General features: G+C 47.6%; 1 protein-coding gene across 1 annotated transcript in view; it reads left to right on the top strand.

Annotated features, from left to right (window-relative positions):
• LOC120948717 (extracellular sulfatase SULF-1 homolog) overlaps nucleotides 1-14475 on the top strand; it is a 45437-nt gene extending 30962 nt beyond the window's left edge. Inside the window, exons 2-10 of the mRNA XM_040365360.2 lie at nucleotides 2354-4338; nucleotides 8637-8963; nucleotides 9034-9470; nucleotides 9549-9662; nucleotides 9736-11590; nucleotides 11671-11984; nucleotides 12073-12375; nucleotides 12444-12555; nucleotides 12626-14475. Of these exons, the coding sequence (XP_040221294.2) occupies nucleotides 3275-4338; nucleotides 8637-8963; nucleotides 9034-9470; nucleotides 9549-9662; nucleotides 9736-11590; nucleotides 11671-11984; nucleotides 12073-12375; nucleotides 12444-12555; nucleotides 12626-12818 (4719 nt within the window). The 5' untranslated portion in view covers nucleotides 2354-3274 and the 3' untranslated portion in view covers nucleotides 12819-14475. The remainder of the gene's footprint in view (nucleotides 1-2353; nucleotides 4339-8636; nucleotides 8964-9033; nucleotides 9471-9548; nucleotides 9663-9735; nucleotides 11591-11670; nucleotides 11985-12072; nucleotides 12376-12443; nucleotides 12556-12625) is intronic.
• The last annotated feature ends 6638 nt before the right edge of the window (nucleotides 14476-21113 follow it).

Below are 21113 nucleotides of genomic sequence, written 5' to 3'. Positions count from 1 at the left end.
GGAGCACAGTTTTCCCGCTAGTGTGGTTCGGTTTGCAGGAAGATGGCCCCGAGGGCAAAGGTTGAACAGTGATGACCGCTTTGGCCGGTATTGGCTGGGTATCAGTTTCAGCTCGCCCGCCCGCCAGCCGGCAGATTGGAAAAGAGCCTGGTGGCAATTTGATTAGGTCGTCATGCTCTCACCAAGGGACATGGGATGCACGAGTTGTTTGGGAGTTGTTGGTTGCTGTGTCGGAGGTGTTGTGAATGTAGCGAAACCGGTCGATAAGAAGATTGAAACATTAATTTAGTTTGCATTTCGGAGAGCAAAGTGAAGGGAAATAATGCAAATAGGCTAGGGCTGGACTAAAAGGATTTTGTACTTTGGTTGCTCAAATAAATTGGATGGTCACCACATATAGATAGCTTTTAGATAAGTACAAAAGAAGGAAGAGATAGTTTGTTTTCAATTAGATCATGTTTGGTTAGGAATGCTAGTGAATTTAATGAGTATTTATAATTATTAGACTTAAACAAATCCATTTCGTTTCATTTCATTTTATACAAGAAGTCGGTCAGAAACGTTAGTGATAGCAAAAAAATCTTATTTATAGTTTTTAGTTTTAGATGCGAGAATTTTTAATCCCAATTTCGTAGCAGAAGTTAATATACAATTACAATTAACAATTAAGGGGTTTATTGATGCAAAACCAAAATGGTTTAGTTCAGTATCAGTTCCCTTACACAATATTACACAGTTTGCAGTCAGAGCTAGGATCACTACGAGTTCAGGCTACTTTCCGCGACCTGTGTTGGATTCAAAATCAGTTCCAGAACCGGAATGGATTAAAAAATTAAGCAAAATTAAGGTCCTTCTAAGGCATTTTCGTCTATGAATAAAATGTTAATTTGATTTAGCTAAAATCCAATCCATATAAAAATGCGATTCAAATGACCACAAATTCAGTCATCTTTTCTATTCAAGACCTTGCCATTAGTGTTGAAAGGTGTGCGTGCTATTCTTCCCTCAAGGTCAGATAATTCTATCACTTCCAGCAACCGCAACACCAATAGAATTTGCGTTTACTTTCTTTCGCCCGTTGTACCACCAAGTTGCTGTAGATAATTTGTCTGTATTTTTTCACCTTCAGTCGCACACATTTTCCTTCCTTTTCGGGCAAGCATTCCATTTACTCTTAATGGTTTCATTACGTCAATCTCGTTTAATCTGTGGTCCACCTTTTTGTTCGTGTTCTGTTGGAAGGGGCTTCCTTTGACTTTCGCCTCATCGATTCGTTCTTCGTCGACTGCGACTTCGGAATGAAAAAAAAAATCGGCGTATGAACACTGCTCTCGTTGTGTTCAGGTTGCGAACGGTGTTCGAACAGGAGACATAAATTCACCTGTTATTAATTTGAGGCTTAGCGTGTCCGCGTGTACAACGCGGTAGACCGTCGGCTCAGGTATTATTGGCACAGGGCGAAGAATTTTGGGGCTTACTCTTTGGCTCGCTGCACCTCGTCGACCGGCGGAGAGTGCGTGGACTCCCGAGGTCGAGAGGTTCTCTTTTCGGTAATTTAATCGCCGCGCTATTACGTTGTAATGCGAATTTTTATTACCTCCACTGTGTGCCCTTTGCCATTTATATTCCTTTAACACACACACGCACGCACGGGCTAGATAGAATCGGCGAAAGACGCAAGCGGACGCTGGCGCCGCTTCGATTCTGAGTTTCATGCCGTGTGGCAGACGTTCGGTTCCTCAGTTCATGGGGCGGACGGGGTAGTAATTAGCGGATGGTTGCGTTTGCACACGATTCCTTACGATCGTTAAGAGAAAGGAATTCGATTCGATTGGCACGACCCCATCCCCATAAAGACCAGAGATTTTCTGTTGGTGAGCTTTGGTTTGGCGGATAAATGAGCCCTGCTTTGTGTCCGCTTCGCGACCACAGCATTAGAAACCATGCTGTTTCTGTTGAATGTTTTCGATTATTTATAAACTATTCTCTAGGTAAATGCTTCAGAGCCAACCCTGTACGCGTCTGTTTGCGCCTGTAAGGTATGCAAATGAGCGTTCGCATTTCACCAACATTTCGGTTGCGCGTTTATGCGCTTGGTGCATAATTGCAGCTGGTAGCAGTTTCGCGCTCGTAAACCCGGAACCATCGCAACTAGAAGGTTGACGAAATAAATCATCACAGGTCGCGTTCTTCGTGCTCCCATCTTCCCCTGGTGCTCTTGTTTTATCCTTTTGCCGTACCGTTTTTTGTTTCACACACCCCGGCGAAGACTAGCGAATTTGCAACATGTGCAAAATTAGCGAAACATTAATCATATTGTGCCTTTTGCTCTTTGTTTTTCTCCTCTCTTTAGGGCTAGCGAGTGGTTACACCCGGGTAGGGAGTGAACGAAAGAAGTGGGAAAAAGCCTCTCCCGGATCCAACGCTGCGCGGCAGGCAGCCCCCTCGGACGCACTCATTAGAGATCGGACCACCGGTGGCACCAGGGTTGGGCCCCGCTGCACCTAATCGCCGTCATCACCGTCACCGAAGTCACGATCATTGACCCCGGAAAATCGAGCGACCAATCGTGGCTTGCGGTGGGTCGAGGAAGCATCGCGCCCCGACCGCGAACACGTGATTGCGTGCGTGCTTCAGAGTGAAACGATCCATCTCGCCGGTGGTATAGTGATGATGATCGCGCCGAAAGCACGATACATTGGTTAAACTCTGGCCGTGGGCCCGGGTAGCGGACAGTGGAGTTGGACCACAACGCACTGTGCCATAAATCTGTCCCGTCAAGCAGTGTTAGCTTATGAACGTAATTAGCTGTAAAATGTGCAAAATGATGTGAATCGAGGTGGGCAAAGGAGCGGGTGCGATCGTGATGAAGTGATCGTACAATCTCGGGAGCAATCTGACGGCCACGGCACAAGCGCCCAGATGCAGGAAATGAGCGGTGAAAGTGTGATAGCATTTGTGCGACAGCTGCACACCTCATTGGTGAGTGTTTAAAGATGTGCCCGGCCATGTTGGTAGTGCCCGCACCACGATCTAGTTCCCGTTTGTTTGGGAAAATGTGTACACTTTGCAGTTGGTGCCCGGCGTGCCCTTAAGTGTGTGACGCCTAGTAAATACACTCCCAAAGTATATTGAACTGTGATAGTGTTCGGTGTGTGTGTGTGCTGTTAGATTGGACGCTGAGCCAATCCGTTTTTCAGTGTGCTTCATTTAAATACTTCCGAAAGTGTTTGTGTGTGCGTATTAAAGATTTGTAAGTCTTCAAGTATTCAAGATGGCGTTACAGTGGAAATCGTTTGCACTACGCACGAAGCGTGGAACAAAAGTCGAAAGCTTAAGACTGGCGGTGACAATGTGCTCGATGCTGTTCGTGCTGCTAGCCACACTCACGGTGGTGGCCGCGGCTAGTCAAAAGGAGGCCGATGCGGAAGCTGCCGGCAGTGTGGCACACCGTGACATCCAGGCGGACTGGCCCAACTACCAGTACCCGGAGCATCATGCTCCGCATCAGCAATCGCGTCGCAACGGTCACCGAGCCAACGGGCAGCATGCCGGGCGCCGACGACACCATCAGTACCGGGTGACCAAGAATCGACGCGTCCGGGCACCGCAGGATGGGCGCGGTCGGGTGAAGAAAAGCGGCACCGGAAGCGTTACGGGCAATCTGCTAGCGCAGGACACGGTCGGTCAGCTCCCGTTGGCCGATCTGAGACAGACGCGGGAGCGCAAGCCAAACATCATCCTGATCCTAACCGACGATCAGGACGTGGAGCTTGGTTCGCTCAACTTTATGCCGCGCACGTTACGGCTGCTTCGGGACGGGGGAGCCGAGTTCCGGCACGCCTACACCACCACGCCCATGTGCTGCCCGGCCCGGTCCTCCATCCTGACCGGGATGTACGTGCACAATCACATGGTGTTCACGAACAACGACAACTGCTCGAGCACCACCTGGCAGACGACGCACGAGACGCGCTCGTTTGCCACCTACCTGTCGAACGCGGGCTACCGGACCGGGTACTTCGGGAAGTATCTGAACAAGTACAACGGATCGTACATACCGCCCGGATGGCGAGAGTGGGGCGGGCTGATCATGAACTCGAAGTACTACAACTACAGCATCAACATGAATGGGCAGAAGATTAAGCACGGGTTCGACTACGCGAAAGATTACTATCCGGATTTGATCGCGAACGATTCGATCGCGTTTCTGCGCCAATCGAAGCATCAGAACCACCGGAAGCCGGTCCTGCTGGCGATGAGCTTCCCGGCACCGCACGGCCCGGAAGATTCGGCCCCACAGTACAGTCATTTGTTTTTCAACGTCACCACGCACCAGTAAGTATCTAAGGCATTAAAAAAACATGTGTTTGCAATTTGTATCACACGAGACCATACCTTGTTTCGTATTTGTCGTTTTAAACCACACGTGACCGCTTCACCAACGGTCTCACAAAAGTCGGAAATCATAGCCAAGAAGAGGTAGAGCATATTGACCGAATACAATTTAAGATCACAGAGAACGATATGTCAGTCAACGATCACAGATAGCATTAAACGGTCGAACACGGCGTGATCTCGTCGGAAGGCCTTTTATGATGCAAATATTAACGGAACAGTTGAGCTTCGACAATTCGACGACTTAAGCCAAGTTAGATATGATTGGCATGTTGTTGCTCCATGGACGCAATCAATTTGTGAAGATATTAGTGAAAGAAAGTACATTTTCGGACCTGGTAAAAGTAATTTCAAGGCTATAAAATAGTCTTTTATATTATTAAGCCGACGGTCTTAGCTTTGATTCCTTCAACATGCTTTAACTACTTACTTTTAATTTAACTACTTACGTAAGTAAAAGAACGTAATTTCTTGGATATAGTAGAGGATTAGTAGTAGACGATCCGGATTGGAAATCGCCACGACTACTACTTATCACCTAAAGAGTAGAATTACAATAAACCGTTGTTAGAAGCAGCTATTGTGTAAGAGAGTGTGAAACGATCATGATCGTTTCTAAGTTTTTATCGTATCTTAATTACTTAGCACTCAAACATCGAACTATTTACACACCTCTGCTACAAAGTTGTTGTATTATACCGTACTGTAATGTACGAAATAATTTAACTTCAATTATCACTTTGGTAGCGCTACAATCAGTTTCTTCTTGTTTTTGGGGGAAAAAACTTCGACGCAGTCTAACATCTTCATACGGTGTCTTCACATCCCGACGCTAAGTAATTGAGTCACAAGAAGACAGGTATTGATTGCATCAGGCAAATGTTAAAAAAACACTCTACTCATACCGTTTGCATAACCCACACGGAATACATGGTAGCTTCTATTTTTTATACCGAACCTGCGCATTTCATAAAATCAACGTTAGACAACCATATTTATCACACGAGGACACGTGCACCAGACTTCGTCACACAAGGGGCCACTCTGTTACTTCCCACACTCAACGCGCTTGTTTTGCATCGATTAACTCACATGGGCCAGCGATTAGGAAGTAGTCGCTGTTAATCGAATCAGACACATCTTAGACCTCGAACGGTGCTGAATGCTTCATCAATAATCTATCCGTGTGAATTAATTATTTAGCGCTGCTGCGCAGGATTGCGCAAATGAAACTGTGAAGCGTCATATCATCAAACCCCCCTGAACGTGTTGCAATCTGCCAGGCACCGCCATACACGGCAGGATGTTTGGATGGACTGGAGGCGCAAACGTTACTTACTTACTTACTTACCGACAAAGTACGCCGACAACTATTTTTATTAATGTCCCATGTCATCGATGATATTAATATTTTGACTCACGGCGGCGCACACTCGCCAGAGAAGAAAGGGACCCGTTAGACTGGATAGAAAACGGATCCCCTCTCGAAGCAAACCGTGCCCAAGCAGACGCTACGGTAGGTGCCCTCTGAACCAGGGGCTATAAATCACCCCCTCAATAGGTTGGCACGAAATCCACCACACTACTCCCACTATGGCCCACTAGGCCACCTCAATGGTCTGGGTTGGAATATCCTCCAACCACCACACAAGCTATTCCCGACGACGGAGAATGGCAAATTAATTAATCGATCTCACGCCATCATCCATTAACTCCCGGCGGTGCTCAACTCTGATGGGCTTTACTCCCCGGAACCCCCTTCTTACTTCCACTGCAACCATGAGCCGACGTGCCCTGTTCGGCTAGAGACCGCTTGTTAATAGTGTGTCATGATGCTGGCTGGTTGGTTTTGTTTGTTTGCACCGGCTTCATTGCGACCTCAGATATTTGCGCTACCGCTCCTGGTACGGGTTGCATGCTTAGCCGCGATTGCACCGAGATAACTACATTCTCCCGGCTTCCCTCCGTTGCAGCAGCCGCTGGAACGCTATAATCGTGTGGTGCATTATTAACACATTCGAAATTGAAACTTAACTATGCATATGATTTGCATATCGAGCGCGACCGACTGCCTGGTGGGTCGTGCATGGATGAGTGATTTATGAACCGCCGGATGCCGGCGGTGTGTACCGGTATTTGCGAAGGCGAAACACTACTTTTCCGATTCCAATCGTAAGATGTGTGCCAATCAGCTACGCGGCACTGGTGTGCTGGTGTGCGACCATTCGATTGGAAGGATTTTATTTTGAACTTTAACAGTCCTTTACATTATTTACGAAAAAATCAAAAACCCAAGTAGTGGTTGCATATATGCTAAGAAATTATACTGATCTTGACGGATCATTACCATGGTGGGAATGTGAAGGATATATCCATCCACGAACCAATCAAGCTTCATAGCGCACACTACGAAGACATATTCGCGTCAAGTTATGCTGATTGCGACACAATATGCGCCGCTGGTAGCGTGGATTAAGCCCCGATGGTGCTCATAGGTCTGCAAAACTTGCCAACACCTTGACAGCTGCAAGTTTTTATGCAACTTGTTCCGTGGGAATCGGTGATAACCTGCCTACATGGTCGTGTCCCTCAAGGACTCGTTTGGTCGCATTCCACTTCATATGGGCTAGATATTTGATGAAGTTCTCTCCCCGGGTCTGAATTTCGAATGCACCCCGATATAAATCATCATCAAAAAAACCAATACACTCCCACCGGGCGCGCATTAGTCAACCGCTCATCCATCCATCCATCCATCCCATTCGCGGCGGAGTACATGCATGAAATGAACCGCAACGGATCGGGGATATAAACCACGCGCATCAAATGTGGGCCCGGTCGCATGGGGACAATTATTCTTTTGCTACGGTTAGAAATGCCGCACACTTCCTCGCTCCAGTCGTGGCGTGTCCAGTCGAGCGTGTTGAACGACGCGTTTTGCCAACCGAACGAACGTTTGCTGCGGAGTGTGGGGAATTTAATTGAAATTAATCACACTTTGTGGGTCTTGTATTTGTTCGGCTGCAGGTTCGGTCGGTTTTCGGGTGGGAGGAGAGTGGCTCGAATCATCCAAAGTGTAGGGCAAATGCAGCGGAAAAACAGCCAACAAAAAAGAAGGTAGATAGTTGTGGGCTTCTGCTCGGCCATCGCATTACTGAAGTGCACGTTCGGTCGCCGCTCCTGGGTAGCGTTGAATAGCTTTTGGTTGTCCGCCCGTAGTTTGGGGTCGTCCATTCCATCCATAATCGACCGGGAGTGTGTAGGGGTCTGATCGGAGAAAAAAGCGTAGCAACGGAACGGATCGCATCATAAATCAGAAAGTTTGTGAAGCATGTAAACGAATGCTATTTATCGATTGCTTCCGGTGTGAGCGGTGTGTGTGTTCGTTGAACCGCATCATGGCAGGATTAGTGATGGGTTCTTGGTGCTTGGGAGTGCATCTATGACTCTAGATAAAGTCTGGTGGATCTGTTCTGGTACGGTTCCAATGGGACTGAAGGTTGCGGATGGTTTGGGATGGTTCCGAAGATTCCACAGATTCCGACTATTCTAACAATTCCAAACGATTCCGAACGGTTTCAGACGATTCCGAACAATTTAAAAGATTTAGAACATGACGTAAAGTGTTGACGTCTCAAGACTCTGGTTCCAAAAATTCCAAATGTTTTCCAAGTTCTGACGGTACAGGTCCGAACGCTTGCGAGTATCTCGGCCATCCCGGAAGGCCCGGACGTCGTCAAAAGATTCCGACGGAACCACGTCGATTCCGGATGGTTCGGAACAATTCCAGACGATTCCCAATGGTTCCTAAAATTCCGAGTATTTTATATGGTTCCGATATATCTAGACGCTTTCGATGGTTCCTACCGTTTTGGACAGTTTGAATATTTTAGACAGCTTCAACGATTCCAACGATTTCGTACGATTCCTGATGATTCCATACTGCTCCAAAAGATTCCGAGCGGTTCCTTCCGGTTGCTATGCACATATCCATAACTGAACTTTGCCCAACTCTAGGAGCCTATATGAATTGAATCCATGTACTGCTTTTGTTATAATTTGGGTCATCCTGGTATGATTTACGAGAGGGCCTTTGTTTGTTAAAATTGATGATGCATATTTAGAAATTGTTTCATTTCCTTAGAAATCGATTCGCAATACCGATGGAAGCACACATAAAAGCTTACCCCTACACATGTCTCTCTTGCCGGTATTGACTGTCTCTTCTTTACTTTCAGCACACCGGCTTACGACCATGCCCCGAACCCGGACAAGCAGTGGATCCTGCGAGTAACGCAGCAGATGGAACCGATCCACCGCAAGTTCACCGATCTGCTGATGACCAAGCGGCTCCAAACGCTGCAAAGCGTGGACGTGGCGGTCGAGCGTGTCTACCAGGAGCTGAAGGCACTCGGCGAGCTGGACAACACGTACATCATCTACACGTCCGACCACGGCTACCATCTCGGCCAGTTCGGGCTGATCAAGGGCAAAAGCTTCCCGTTCGAGTTTGACGTCCGTGTACCGTTTCTGATGCGCGGTCCCGGTATCGAACCGGCGACAGTGTAAGTGAGCGGAAATAAAGTCACTTAGGATCATGTTTCATATTTATTTCGTTGTTGCCCCCGTTTCCAGCGTTGACGAGATCGTGCTGAACGTTGATCTGGCCCCAACGTTTCTGGATATCGGTGGAGTGGCTCCACCGCCCCACATGGACGGGCGCAGCATCCTGCCGCTGGTGCTGAACCGACACCGGACGGTGCTAGACAAGTGGCCGGACACGTTTTTGATCGAGAGCTCGGGACGGCGCGAAACTCCGGAGCAAATACAGGAGCAGAAGCAGCGGGCAGCGGCCGCTCGCTACAGTGCTCGGTTCAATTTGGTGAATGGTAACGGTTCGCAGCCGAAGCTTGTACCGGAAGTGCTGGTCGAGAGCCGGCACACGCACGGGGAAGGGTCTAGCGGTGTCGCGAGCGTGATGACGGGTGGGGCAAACGATCGTAAAGAGCTCGACTTTAGCTCGCACGAACACGACGACGATGAGGACGAGCATGAGCTGGACGGAGACGATGGTAAGTAGATGGGCCAGGGGTTTGCAGATGATGTGTGAGTGATTCGTTCTTTCCTGTTCGCTGTGTCTGCCCAAACAGATGACGACCATCTTGGAGCGATCGAAAGTGAAACCGAAGCGATCGAGCTGACGAAGCACAACGAACAGCCCGAAGACTATGTGATCGATCATCAGGAGGCACACACATTTGATCGTAAGTGTAATTGATCGCCAGGAGCTGCAAAAAGCGTGCCATTAACCGCAACCGCAACAATTTCGTTTCGCAGAAGCCCCACCACAACACGACAACCATCATCTAGATAATCATCTGACACCGTTCCGCACGAAGATGGATCGGCTCAACACGGAGTGCTCCAACCCGGCGCTGCAGCAGAACTGCGTCCCGGGTCAGAAGTGGCAGTGCACGAGCGAGGACGGCCGATGGCGCAAGCACAAGTGCAAATTCCACGGCCAGCTGCAGCAGCATCTGGCGGAAATGGCGCGCAAAACGAACGGCCAGGCAAACGGGCGGAACTGTGCCTGCTTTACGCAGGATAACTTCTTCTACACCAAAATCAAAACTAAGCGTGACCACACGAAATGGCAACCGATGGCGACCGGGCAGCCGATGGCAACGCATCAGCACCGGCGGCGGCGTACCCGCCAGAAGCGGTCCGTGTCGACCGGGCTCGGTGGCGGTGAGGAGGAACAGGTGATGCTGATGGAAGCGGAAGGACCGACGATGGAATCGTTGGTGCAGGTGGCCGCACGAATCGATGCGCTACAGCGATCGCTTTATGAGGGTGAGCTGGAAGAGCACGAATCGGAAGGCAAGCGAACGAGAAGCAAGCGTGACACGACGTCTTCCTCGCCTAGTCACTTGGCGGATGTGATACATGAGCTGCAGCAAACGCTGGTAGAGATCGAGCGGGAGTACGAACAGACGGCAACGGTGGAGGGGCGTGATGATCACACCACGAACGGCTCGAACGGCTCGAACACGACGGCGAGCGGCGAAGGTGTGGTGGAACCGTACGGTGTCACAAAGCGATGCTCCGTCATTGCGGCAGACAAAATCAACTGCTCGAATGTGATCTACGAGGACGAGGTGAGCTGGAGGCGCAACCGCATGAAGGTGGATCAGCTGATCCGGGTGCTGAAGGATAAGATCAATGCACTGAAAGACATCAAGCGGTTGCTGCGCGAACATAGGCCGGCAGGATATCGAGGCGAAGACTCGGAGCTGGAGGATAATGAGGAGGAGGATGAGAACGAATCGATTGGTAGCGGTGGGATGGAGGAACGGACGACCTTAAGCAGCAGCAGTACGACGGTTTCGAGTACAGCTGCAACACCCGCGGTGACGGAACCGTCGGAAGCCGTCCAGACTCCCAGTGGCAGCGCTGGGCCAAGAAGAGTACTTCCCTCAAGCGGTACCGTTGTACGTCGTCCCACTGGGAAGTATTCACACATTGGGTACGGTCAACGGCGGAAGGTACCGAAACCGACGGCAGCACCGGCAGATGACGATGCCGAGGGATCGCTGATTGATATGAGCCTGTTCATGACGGATGTACAACCATCTCCATCAGCTACTCCGAAGTACAATCGTACCGGTTATGGTGGTGGAAGGCATCGTACCAGTGGAACGCAGCATCGTGGCCATCGTGGACGGCATCGGGGAGAGTTGGGGGGACCGTATAATGGCAGTACGTCTTCGACGGCTTCATCCAGCACAAGCTCCACAATAGCAGAACCTACAACGGAATCGAATGAAGGCTCACCAGGGACAGTACGCGGGGAGCACTGGTTCACAACGGATTCGAGCCGCGAGGCATCCGGTGCAGGGCCCGGTACAACCGAGAGTCTCCAAAACCAAACGTACACCAGTGACGAACAGATCTCACCCAACGCTATCGATGCGGGTGTAATGTCGTTCTCCACTTCGACAACGGAACAGTCATCGGTTAGTTTGAGCACAAATTCCATCGATCAGCACAACATTGTCATCGATCGACAGAAGACCACAGACTCACACCTTGCGGGCGGTAATTCGGTGCAGCAAAATGCGATACCAACGCCCTCAACCGTCGGTGCCACGATTCCACCGACCGAGTGCTACTGTGCTGCAGAAACGGAAAGGTAAGTGTTGTTGCTACTAAGTTACTTTGCTGGAGAAGGTTTAATAGATGGTCCCCATCCTCTTCTTATTCGCCGCACAGCCCCATGCCGGATGAGAAGGAGCTGGCCCGCGAAACACGCCGCCGGCTGAAGGAGGAACGCCAGCGGAAGAAGGAACGCAAGCGCATCAAGAAGGCGAAGATGGAGAAGGAGTGCCTGTCGGAGCGGATGAACTGCTTCAGCCACGACAGTAACCACTGGCGCACGGAACCGATGTGGGACGACAAACCGTTCTGTTTCTGCATGAACGCGAACAACAACACGTACAGCTGTTTGCGCACGATCAACCAAACGCACAACTTCCTCTACTGCGAGTTCACGACCGGGCTGGTGACGTACTACAACCTAAGAATAGGTAAACAGATCGTTCTCTACTAGAAGCTTCAATGTATGAACGATGACTGAGTGGTGTGCTGATCGTTTTCCATTTTTTGTTGCTGTAGATCCGTTTGAAACGCAAAACCGTGAATCATCGCTGACGGCGGAAGAGAAGGCAGTGCTGCACGAAACGCTCGAGGAGATGAAGCGCTGCCGTGGCAAAGGCTGCACACTGCCCCGGCACCAGCAGAATGTGCTCCCGGAGAGTAACATGCTGCCGTCCGGTGCAGGAGCAGCTGTAGGTGGCTCCATTGGCAATGGTAACAGTGTGGGAGGTCGTCACGCAGGTGGCTCGATCGGTTACGGCATCGGAGCTGGAGGGAATCGGCGAAAGTATCACACTCACCGTGATCACCTTCAATCTGGCGGTTAGTTTGAAAAGAGGAACGCTGGGTAAAAATGAAGTAATTTAATGTTGTCTTTTCGTTTGTTGCAGTTGGTGTTGGAGGCAGTACTGGTACGGCCGCACACTACCCAGGAGAGTACGACAGTGGGATGCATCTGCCCGGTGGTATTGCGCCTGGGGCGAGCTCAAAGAAAAAGAATAAGTAATAGCGCGCAACTCTGCACAAACTCCGTTCCACTGACTGTTGTTTTTGTTTGTTTGTTTTGTTTTAGAAATTGGAAAAGAAAACATCACCAGCAGCAGCAGCAGCATCCGTCGAACCGTCGGCAGTATGGAGATCCAGCAGGATCGGCAGCGGAAAGTGATATCATGCCGGATTTGCTTCTACCCACCGGTACCGGGAGTGCCGCGAAGCGAAACCGTACCAGCCGCCGACCGATTTGGCGAACGATCTACACCGAATGAGAGATTTAGGGGCAGTCCGAGCCTGCCGGCTGATGTAATTAACGTGTGCAATCTTTAACTTGGTATTTAAAGCGGCACGGAACCGAGCGCTGCGCTGATCTATACTTTCAAACAGTAGCAGCAGCAGCATGGTCGTGATATACCCAGCGATCGCCATTCCCACAGCGCGAACCCTGTGCTATGATAAGTAGGTCCCGCTTCTCCCGCACCTTTCTGCGGTGGTATGGAGTGTAGTATTTTTAATGTAATCTCTATGCTTTATCACTGTTTATAGTTTTTTTTTCTCATGTCCGCGTGGCTACTAACGCTGGATTTGTTTTAGTGTGATGGTTGTTTTTCTTTGAGCCATTTTAACAAAGCGATCATGACCCCGTGCAGGAGTACAGTATGCTAGGATCGTATTCGCCAGGACCGTAGCTATTGCACAACATTACGTTCAACCTTGGTCCACACTGCCATTCCAGTACAATCCGCTAAACAGAGAACAGAGAAAAAAGGATCAGGAAAGTGCCCCAAACACACTAAAACTAAAACAATAACGGAAGCAACGGTTAGCTTACAGTCCCTGATGGATCACAGTCGATGCTATTTGCACTATGTAATGTGCAATGTATCGTTTAGATCTTGTGCTTTTTTTTATTTTTTTAGTTTGGCAGTCACAATTACGCCATTAATAATTAGCTCTGGAGGCTTTCGTAAACTATTTATTGCCAAAAAGTCGAAGCAATTAGGTGTCTGCGGGCTTTTAAGATCGGTCAGCACTCGGCTTGAAGCAAGCGTAGGATCCATTTTGTTAGGAATTGAATTTGCCGGGAGTGTACGCGCGACCCGCTTGATTTTAGTCATACGCTTTTAGCCCAGTTTTATTGGAGTAGCTGTAAGTAAATGTGTAATAATTTATCGTATGAGTGGCGGGCGCGTACGAGTGCAGTGAATTGATTAAATTTTACTAATCAACCAAGGTACAGGGTTTGGAGAAAATAGATCCAATCCACTGTACACTATACTTATCGAAGGCATCGAACAACGCGAACGAACAGAGCCGCACACTCAGAAACGAAATAAAAGAGGCGTCCGTGCCTCTTGGATACAATTTTACGTACAGTAAAGGTGTTTAGTTCAATTAGAAGTGGGATGTTTGTTCTGTTCACCGCAGAGTCCGCAGAGCATATTTATTGCTTGAGAAGAAATGCGCATTACATCCTACATGCGCAACGTTTGCGGAAGCACAAATCCATTTATGCAAGCGATTTTACTATCACACTACAAAGAGCAGCAAAGTATAACGCATTTACCGATGGTATGTTACGTTGAAATTGTACCCCCCAAAATTGCCGAGCAAGGCCAACCCCCTCTTAATTGTACAGCATTGCGCAGCGAAAAGCTTAGAAACGTGTTGGACCGGCTTCCTTTTCTAGGGCTTAGTATTTGGGCGTTTGGGACAGTGGAAAAAAGGGGGATGGAAATAGAGCGCACCACCAAAAACCAACACGCACACATCCACCCACCACTGCGCATAGTTGCGCAGGGTGGGCAAACAAATAATCGCAACGATACACATGCATGATATGATAGTAGTGATGTATACAGTCTTACTGGGAAAAGTAAACCCACGCACCTCGACTAGTATAAGGTGCGTTGAGAAAAGTGAAGCAAACCTGTTCGACCGATTCCATTACATATTTACATCCGAAACGCATAATCGGGGAACTGCACTCGTTAGCTCGTTCGTCCTAGGCGTCCTAGGCAGTTCACCATTCGGTCTGTCGATTTCGTTCATTCATCCAGAAACGTAATTTGTTCATCAATTTGAAAGAACTGAACAAACTGGCTAGTTCCAGCTTTTAACATCACGATTAATGCAGACAGTCTGTTCCAACTAGTGATGTGCATACTGCATCAGATTGAGTGAGTCATCTACATGTTTGCAGCGAAAGAGTTGAACTAAACTCATTTGTGAGTTGACTCTTTGCGCGGACAAGCAGCTCACTCACTTGAATTGAATCATGCGCGGGTTAAAAAACTATTTCTTCTAAAGCTACTCTTTATGCCGATTAATAACTCACTCACAGTGAAGTGGATCTTTCGTATGCTAAACAACTATTTCGAGAGTTATGTCTCTATGAGCTAATCAAGCCTTCACGTCATTTAGATGATCACTCACTGTGAATACTACAATTTGTAGGATATGTAACTCCTCTCCCCTCATGGCCAGTGACTTACTCACAAGTTGTTTCCAATTATTTTTCGTTAAAGATTTAACTCCCAATTCTAACTCATTCACACTCAATCAACACATTAAGTGGACTTTGACTATGACTCAATATGGCTTCAACTAATCAACTGAAGCAATGCCATTTGATGGGTTCAATAGTGTTTTTTTTTCATGTATAATTTTTAACACAAAGTAATTAGGATTCCGAAACGGAAAATCAACCACTGATCAGATCTTCACCATGCGGCAGATCTTGGAGAAGATGGCTGAATACAGACACGACACATACCATCTCTTCATTGACTTCAAAGCCGCATATGATAACATAGCCAGGGTAAAACTGTATGACGCTATGAGCTCATTTGGAATCCCGGCCAAACTGATAAGGCTAGTTAGAATGACTATGACCAACGTCACTTGCCATGTGAGGGTGGATGGAAAACTCTCAGGACCTTTTGCAACACCCAGGTCTGCGCCAGGGGGACTGGCTTGCTTGTCTCCTATGCAACCTGGCGCTAGAGAGGGCCATCCGCAACTCGAGGGTGGAGATTACGGGAACCATCTTCTATAAGTCAACCCAGATCCTGGCATACGCTGATGATATAGACATGATTGGTCTGCGGCTCTCCTATGTAGCAGAAGCCTACCAAGGGATCTAGCAGGCGGCAGAGAGCCTCGGATTGCAGATAAACGAGGCAAAGACCAAACTGATGGTGGCAACATCAGCGGACCTACCAATAAATAATCAGAATCTACGTAAGCGTGACGTACAGATAGGTGAACGCACGTTTTAAGTCGTCCCAGAATTCACCTATCTTGGGTCAAAGGTCAGCAACGACAATAACGTGGAGGCAGAGTTGCGCGCACGGTTGCTGGCTGCCAACCGTTTATTCTACAGCCTGAAAAATCAGTTCACCTCAAAGAATCTGTCGCGACCAACGAAGCTAGGACTATATAGTACCTATATAGTACCAGTACTCACATACGCCTCTGAGACATGGACACTATCCACGAAACTCTGTTTGCCGCGTTAGAGAGGTAGATGCTCTGAAGGAAACTTGGCCCCGTATGTGTGGAAGGACAATGGAGGAGCCGATATAATGACGAGCTATACGAGATGTACGGCGACCTCACTATTGTGCAGCGTATCAAGCTCATCAGGCTCCGGTGGGCTGGCCTTGCTGTACGCATGGAAACGGACGACCCAGCCAAAAGTGGCTACTATCGCCGGATAAGTAAGTAAGTAAGTAATTGAATTAAACATCTTATGAAATCAGCAATATGGGAAAGAAATGCACAAGTGGAGGAAAAACTTAAAAAAAAAAAAAGGATTGTTTTATTTTTCCTCATGGTCATTATACAGGGTTTCCCACGATTTATTGGTTGGTTCCCACGATTTATTGGTGCGTTCCCACGATTTTTTGGTCATTTCCCATAATTTTTTGGTAGCAACCCACGATTTATTGGTCGGTTCCCAAATATTATTGGTCGGTTCCCAAATATTATTGGTCGTTTCCCAAATATTATTGGTCGGTTCCCAAATATAATATAATATAATACCGACCAATAATATTTGGGAAACGACCAATAATATTTGGGAACCGACCAATAATATTTGGGAACCGACCAATAAATCGTGGGTTGCTACCAAAAAATTATGGGAAATGACCAAAAAATCGTGGGAACGCACCAATAAATCGTGGGAACCAACCAATAAATCGTGGGAAACCCTGTAAATCTCATATTTAATTTACTAATTATGCATCGACAAAAGTTGCTAATTTCCATTTTGGTGGTGATCATAAAATTGTCGATCAAACGTTCGCTTCCTATGCATGTATCTGCTCCCATTCGTTAATAATATCCTCCAGAAACAGGATGGCCTTCCCTGCAACTGGGAACACTAATTCATCATTAGTTTAACGACAGGTGCGCAATAAAACCAATCACGTGTTGTTTGTGCTGTGCCAAACTGGCCGCCCATGAACGCCCATTTTTCAAACCCAATTACTTTCTAGCTGCAAATCTGCAAAAATCCTGTTCGAAATGCTCCCCTCCCCGAAACACACCACATCATACCCGACGTTTGTACTAAACCATCAATCTGTGAACGCGCACAAACGCGTATTTGTTTTGTTTGGCGATCGCGAAGCGTGAACCGCCGCAGAACGGTCGCGCGCGATTTAGAAAATGGGAATAAAACAAAATCGCACAACAAATAACAAAACCACAACGGAGCACGGAAGGGAATGTAGTTCCTCCTGTGAATGGGGAAGGTGAATATGGGGCCTGTTTTTGGTTGGGTGTTTTGTTGCGGTCAAACACGTCAAATCGCGCCAGAATCGGGGCCCTCGCTTGTTTGGCTTCTAAGGAGCCGACCATCGAATGGCGCAAAGCGGAAGGGACGAGGGATGAGGAGGGGAAGGCCATGTTCGATAGGTGATTATCAAATGTTATACGGCTAGCTACGGCATGCGCCACGCAGCTTCTGGGGTTTTGCGTTTATGATGATCTCTTTTTAAATTGGGCTTGTGGAGTGTTTGCTTATTTTTTTACCTCCTCCCCGCCCTTGTTTACCAGCTCATTTGACGTCAGTTATGTATGATTTTTTGTTGTACCTAATTGAAAAATTCGATCTAAACCTTCCAGAACCGGAGAAACTTGAACCTTGCGTGTGTGTTTGTGTATTTCTCGGTATGCGGGTTTACCTGCGGTTGTGAAATTCGTCGATCGTGATCTTTGCAAAGGGGTTGTCGCATTCAATCTCAGCAGCCACTGGTTTGCCTTTTTTTGTTGTTGTTGTTTTGTTCCAAACCTCCCATCCGCATCGAACCGAAATCACACCGTAACCGTTACGTCGCATTAGGTCTTCACGTGTGTGCGAGTCTATAGCCTGCTGTGATGCACCTTGCAGAACGGCTTCCTTGTTCTGGGACGTCAAGGTCGCTACGTGTTTCGCTCCTCCGCCCTCCGTTTAAAGGTTGTGGTCGGGGCGGAGGAGCCAAAATCGAATTTGTTATTTAATTCCCTTGTGCAAAAGTGGCACCAAATGGGACCGGTGTGGTGGTTGGTATCCGAGAGGCCTGTCCGAGGGGTGAAAGCAACCTTCTTAAAAGGCCGCAGAAAGCATGCGCGAAAGACGCGCTGCCCATCCCACAGGAAGTGGGCAGTAAAACGCGACCGAAACTGTGACTGAGCAAACTGTCGTCAGAAATTGCATCATTCGTCATGGCCCGGTGTGAGCCCCTCCAAGAAATCGTAACCAATCCTATTAATTAGCAGACGAAGACGGTGCTTCTTTTTGCTGCGTGTCGCGTGACCTCATCGCGTACACAGGACGAGAGCGCGCGCGCGCGTACCACGTGCAGCGTCTTGACTGGATGGCGGATTTTTGTTTGCGCCGGAATCCGTGACGTGTGTGCGTGTGTGTTATCCGTGGAAGTACACGCGAATCTAAGGTAATCTATTGCTAGTGGTGGTTTGCTTCGGTTCAATATCCTGCTGCCACGTGTCACCGTGGAGGCAATTTTGGGGCTGAGGTGATAGCGCTCGTCCTTGTCCGGTGGTTGCCATTTTCGGATGCGCAGACAGAACACGTGCCCCTTCGCAATTATGCGCAAATTGTGGCGTATGGCTTCGGGGGCCGGTAATAGGTTTAACGTGAATAACGCGTGTAACTTGCCCCTCGCCCCACCAGCGGACAGGCAGGCAGGGCAATGCATCGTGAGCGGCTTTGCGTTGTGTTTAATTTGTTTAATTTGTGCTGTACGCACCCGTGTAGAAGCATCTCAAAATAAAACAATCCATCCAGCAGCGTGTTCCATTTGCAGCGCTGTAACCGATTGCGTCATACTATGGCGCACAATTGAAAGGCTTACCCCACAGGGCTTACCATTTCTCCAGTTGCCGGCTGGCGCACAATCCAACCTCCAAATCGCTTATCTGCATGCTTTAACCATATTTGCTCCATTTGAGATGCTCGGGGGAATGTGTTCTAAGGTGCAAAAATTGACTTGCACACCAGCCAAATGGAGCTAACGGTGCGTTGTATGACGCACGATGTTTTCATTCGCAAACGCCCATCATGAAACGGGGTGGTAATGAGCAGCAGCAGCATCAGCATGGTGCATCTCCGGCAAAACAAAGCGATTCTAAATAGTGGCTTGAGATTGGCGGGAGCATTTAAATTCCGTTGGCGTGTATGTTGGCGATATAAATGCGCCATTTGATTTGGTTTTTGTCGCTGTGACGGAGGGGTTTCTGCATAAGGACCGTTGAAAATCACGCGATTGATTTTTCGTGGGAGCGACTTTCAAACATACTACCAAACAAACTACCGAAATATTAGCAATAGCAGTGTATTGCCTCATTTAATAACGTTTCTCCATTTACAGTGGCATTTTGGTCGATCAAAATGTATCAGTTGTATCAGATGTATCAGTACACAAAAAGCACATGAGATGCTCGTAAATTTGGCTTATTTACCAGTACATTTACCAGTCGCCTCACAGCCCCAGACTTTGCACGTGCCAATGGAAGCTTTCCCGCTTAAAGTCCCCCATTCCAAACGCGAGAGTACGATATGATCTTTCCATCATTAAAATTTTCTATGGCAAAAATGCAGCACTAACGACAGCACGGCATCCCAGCAAACAATCGAACGCACGAGCTGTGCCACCACACAAAAGCCCTGACTACCTTTAATGATGATACTCCATATTGCTTTGTAAATCACACTTACATCAACTGGCCCAACTGTTTTACAACTTTACCGGAGTGCCGGTTTACTGCCAACTGCATGTGGAACTTGCAACTCGAATGAAGGCAACCGAGGGGAGGAGGAATGTCGGAAGTAAAATGATTTACCAGTTGGAATGTGATTTTACGATGTAGTTCAGTAGAGAGTAGCAGTTGGTCTTTAAATCAACCTTACTTTGTATTCAAAGCCGCCATAAAGACTCATTTTGGCACGCTTCTGTGACAGCTTTAATTAGCTTGTTTTTGGCGGGCTTTTTTTAATAAACAAAATAAAATCGCTCAATTTAATGCCAGTTTTTTGATAAACAACAATTAGCGCAGATGCAGCTGTAGACAGAACCAAGCGAAACCAAATAAACAATCGCGCACCTATCGAGGCATACACAATTGTCATCCTCAAATCGGGTTTCGATCGTAAGACGCATGCGTGCGTCGCGCTTCGCACGTGGAGCGTCTGTGGCAAAGCGTTAGCGTTAGTTTGTTTCGGTAAAAAAAACGCACAGATTCGCGCGCACTTTCCGCCGGCCAAGCCGAAGCCGTGGCAGGAGGGGGCGGCTTATCGAAGCCCACGCTGCGAACAGCCGAACCACCCCCCCCCCCCCCTTCATTACAGTGTACAGTGGTGGCCGTTTGTTTACTGGCACTTCACTTTGTTCTATGCGATGGTTTCCATTCAGCGGACCATCGCATCGCACCATCGTTATTTGATTCGCAATAAACAAAAACGTTGTTGAGGGGCAATTTGACCATTACCTTTTGGGTATTATGGGTAAACGTTCAAATCTTGTTTAGAGAAAATAAATATTTTTTTATTATTATTATTATTATTATATTATTATATTATTATTAAATAAATAAATAAATAAATAAATTATTGTATTTTTTTATTCTTCAAAAAGCTTATCCATCGGCCGTATTGAAGGTTCTAGAGCAGGGATCTCCAAACTACGACCCTCGAGAGCCCATAATGCGGCCCGTGATAACTTTGTAAAGACTAAAACACACATTATATTAGTTTGATTATTTTAATCATAATTACAATGTTTTATGTTTAAATTTAGATTCAACAATAGAAAGCTGTACAAATTTGATACATTCAGTTGGTATTTTCACATTCAAAGGAAATTTAAACGTTCGAATATTAGCTAAAGGTGGCGCCAAAATGGTTCTCAAAACCGGTAATTGTGAAGCAATGCGGTGACCCCTGCTCTAGAGGGATGCATTTTGCCCAAAAAGCCAAAGTTTGGTGACGTCTGATTTAGATGAATTTAAATTCATTACAGACTCATTAAATTGATTAATTCTAGAAAAACTAAAATGCT

This window comes from Anopheles coluzzii, chromosome 2 (assembly GCF_943734685.1).
Source record: "Anopheles coluzzii chromosome 2, AcolN3, whole genome shotgun sequence".
NCBI lineage: Eukaryota > Metazoa > Arthropoda > Insecta > Diptera > Culicidae > Anopheles > Anopheles coluzzii.
This window is presented reverse-complemented; position numbering and strand designations above follow the sequence as displayed.